The sequence below is a fragment of the Lolium rigidum genome, chromosome 6 (genome assembly GCF_022539505.1).
Source record: "Lolium rigidum isolate FL_2022 chromosome 6, APGP_CSIRO_Lrig_0.1, whole genome shotgun sequence".
NCBI lineage: Eukaryota > Viridiplantae > Streptophyta > Magnoliopsida > Poales > Poaceae > Lolium > Lolium rigidum.
Genome location: NC_061513.1, coordinates 22,195,861 through 22,199,431, shown reverse-complemented (window position 1 = coordinate 22,199,431; position 3,571 = coordinate 22,195,861). Strand labels below are relative to the sequence as shown.

General features: G+C 45.6%; 1 protein-coding gene across 1 annotated transcript; it reads right to left on the bottom strand.

Annotated features, from left to right (window-relative positions):
* Positions 1 to 652: 652 nt before the first annotated feature.
* LOC124668695 (putative receptor protein kinase ZmPK1) lies at positions 653 to 3,218 on the bottom strand. Its single transcript, XM_047205781.1, has one exon. The coding sequence runs from the start codon at positions 3,216 to 3,218 to the stop codon at positions 810 to 812; it is 2,409 nt and encodes an 802-aa protein (XP_047061737.1). The 3' UTR covers positions 653 to 809.
* Between the last annotated feature and the right edge of the window lie 353 nt (positions 3,219 to 3,571).

Sequence of the window (3,571 nt, the reverse complement as noted above, 5' to 3'; positions counted from 1 at the left end):
ACTATGTAAATTTATGTTTTCGTGTTATAAAAAATGATTCGAGGAAAAAAATGCGTCGAGCCGCTGGAGCTACCCCAACGCAAACGGACGCGCGGTCGATTTCGATCATTTCGGCCGACGCAAACGGACGTGCGCAGACATTTCTGGACGCTAAAATGCGTCGCCCGGCTGGTGATGCCCTAATGCTCTGCCTCGCCGCGCGTTCTCCAATCCAGGGCTCCAGTTCCACTTCGAGAACATATGTAGGCTGGCAGGACCAACAGCAGTCATTCCCTCGCTGTATTGATTTGTCCTTTTTCTTCTTTGACTGGGAAACTAAGTTGAATTATTGTGACTATGCTTGCCCCTTCATATATTGTCAGCTAACGTAGGACACAGTTTTGAATTAACTTCGAACATTTGCGCACAGAGATTGCGCAAAAGATAATTACTGCAAAGACAAGCACCCATGAGCACGGTGCAGCACTCCACTTGGCATTATTACCAAAATGTACCATTGCTACTGTACTGTGTAAACATGAAGATCCTGTCTGGGACACAGGATCTATAAGAACCATATGAATTTCACTAGAAGCGGTTTCCGGCAGAAATAGGGGCAAGTTTTGGCTGTTTACATCAGTGATGTAACATTTCTTCTATCATCTAGAAAATAATATGGAAAATTCATGGTATCCAAAAGGGCCTTACTACTAATAATTGATGTTATTACAACAAAGTATGGCAAGGCTATTTAATAAATGTTACTGCTAATATATTTTGGCCAATTCTTCACATAGCTGATTTGTGCAGTCCCTTCTATTATGGTAGTGCTATTCATCAACTGAAGCTAGCATCTGCACCACATTTTCCATGGTAGGTCTCCTGCCTCTGTCTTCCTGCAAGCATGAAATAGCCAGCTTCATCATAGTTCTTGCTTGCAAATTGTTGAAATGGCCATTCAATCTAGTGTCAATGAAGTCAGGGAGAAAAGACTGTTCGCTGACATCCAACTCCAGCATCTCCATGAGCATCCTGACCATCCGTTTGAGGACCATTTCCACCTCTTCATCCTCATTCTTATCCAAGTCTGAAACACGAGCTCCCTTTAGTAGTTCTAAAAGCACTACCCCAAAGCTATAGACATCAACCTTTGCTGTTATTGGGAGACTGGAGACCCATTCAGGCGCTAAATAACCTCTTGTTCCTCGGATCCGTGATACGCTCATGTTGGATCCACCTCTGTTAAGGAGCTTTGCGAGGCCAAAGTCAGCGATCTTTGGCTCTAAGTTCTCATCCAGCAATATATTTTCAGGCTTCATGTCGCAGTGGATGACCCACTCCGAGCACTCATGATGAAGATAAGCCAATCCTTTTGCCACCCCTAGAGCAATGCTGAACCTCTGCTTCCATTCAAGTAAGACGTGTGAACTCCCACCACCAAACAACATTTTGTCCAATGACCCATTCTCCACAAATTCTGAAACCAGTATCCTATGTGGATCATCAGAACAGAATCCCCAAACCCTCACTAGATGCATATGGTAGATCCTGCCAATCACATTCAGTTCATGCTGAAATTCTTCTTCACCTTGGTTTACATCTGCCAACTTTTTCACAGCTACTTCCCTTTTATCTTTCAAGACACCTTTGTACACAATGCCTGATGTTCCCCTTCCAAGTTCATCCTGAAACCTTCTTGTAGCTGTCACCAGCTCCGTGTAGGTGTATCTGCGAAAATGGTTGGTTATCATTTCATACCCAACCTCAGCTGGCCATACTCCTCTTAATTGCCTACCCTCCCTCCTCAAAATAAACCATCCTAATACGACAAATATTAACTCTGCTAGAAAAATCGCTGATGAGAATCCGTACAAGTAAACATACTTAGACTCATTCTGGTCAGTTTTACGCTCATCCGTGAAATGTGCTATGAAATATCTGTTTGCTGCACTACAGTTAGCTCTATATTTAGGACCAAGAGGCTGCGAGTGGGGAATTGAGGACATTGACACTTGTATGCCCTTGGGAATCTTGATGTACATGGTACCTGTACTACCAAGATTAATCAGGGTTACACCACCGAGAAGAGAAGACTTTGGATAACAATCACCATATCCTCGCCAGTATGCAAATCCCACGCAGTTGCAGTCACTCAGGCATATGTTCTTGCAAGTGCGAAGAGAAACAAAACGATGAGCACCTACATCGTACCCAAGGAAATCAGTGTTTGGTAGCTCAACAAATCTCACTTTCTGCGCATCGCAAGTGATGTTGAACTTGGGGTTACATCCTTTGCTCCGATCACTTGGATCCACAACCTGGTATCCAGGGGCACATACACAAGCAGGCACCGGTGTATAGACGCAAATCCCATTCCTACCGCACAGACCACGCACTTTGCAGAGCTGAGGGAATGCCATCCATGTGACTGACCATGTTCTTTGTACCTTATCCAAACTATACAGCCGGAGATTGCCATCAGAATCCAGTGTCAGTCTCCTCAGGATCCCAGGGCCCCAATCCGCAGCCGTGAAGGTTGCATTATCACTTGCAAGGAAATGGCCCAAGGTATCAAGAGCCCCACTGGTGCTGCTGTTAAACGGTATTCTAAGCTTTTCCCAGATAGTCCTGCTTGGATTTGGCCAATAGATGAATGAGAGATCCTTCTCATCATCAAACAGAGAAACAAGGTACTGATCATCGAAATGGAAGCTGTAGCGGCCAGGGACAAGCGCCCTATTAGCAGATACCAACTTCATGGTCGCATTGATGCTCTGACGGGGTAACAAGGTATCAGTGGGAGAAGCAAAGCTTTCCCACAAAATGCTTCCACCTTTACCCTTTACAACGAGGTTCCCGGACTCCAAGAGACGAGCTTGGTGAGCAGCAGAAGGGCTCACATTGTTGGTCCATACGATCTGCCCACTGTGATCTCTCAAGACCATGCTTCCATCGGAATTCAACATAAGTTTGGATCCCCAGGTGTAAACAGGGTGGAGAGGATTCGCGCTCCAGACGACGGTTTTTTCAGAGGAGTTGGAAAACCAAATGGAGAATACTGAGGAATTGGGTGAAACCTGGTAGAAGCCGCATGTGAAAGTGCCATCTGGAGAATAGAGCACATCAGAGCTGTGCTCTACGGAGAGAGAGGAGCCTGGCGAGAGGAAGTCAAGGCCTGAGATACACGGCAGAAAATGGATGGAAGTGAGGAGAAACAGGGAGAATGAGCGTGCATCCATGGTTGGTGGATGATCTTTGCGATGATCTGGAGTGCATCTTATTATAGTAGTAGGATTCAGAGAGCAGTACAGTCTACTGGGAGCGAACCGCGTGCGCGTGGCCCCATTTGGAAGAAACACTGCTCCACCTAATCTCTTTGATTGAGTTCAGCCTTATCCCTCGTCCCCGTTATCCTAGTATTTTTTGAAAAAGAATATAACCTTTTGACAGACCTAATGTGCCATTTTGGTAAACTATTTCGAAATATGAGCTCTGAGTTCGGTTCGGTGCCATGGAAAAACTCTGCAGATCGAGCCAAGTTTTTCGCTGCAGATTTGCTGCAGGTGGTTCGGCGCCAACGGCCTTGGAGCCA

Bases quoted from the DNA above. Each gene is read 5' to 3' on its own strand.
- LOC124668695 (XM_047205781.1), bottom strand. From the start codon at position 3,218: ATGGATGCACGCTCATTCTCCCTGTTTCTCCTCACTTCCATCCATTTT.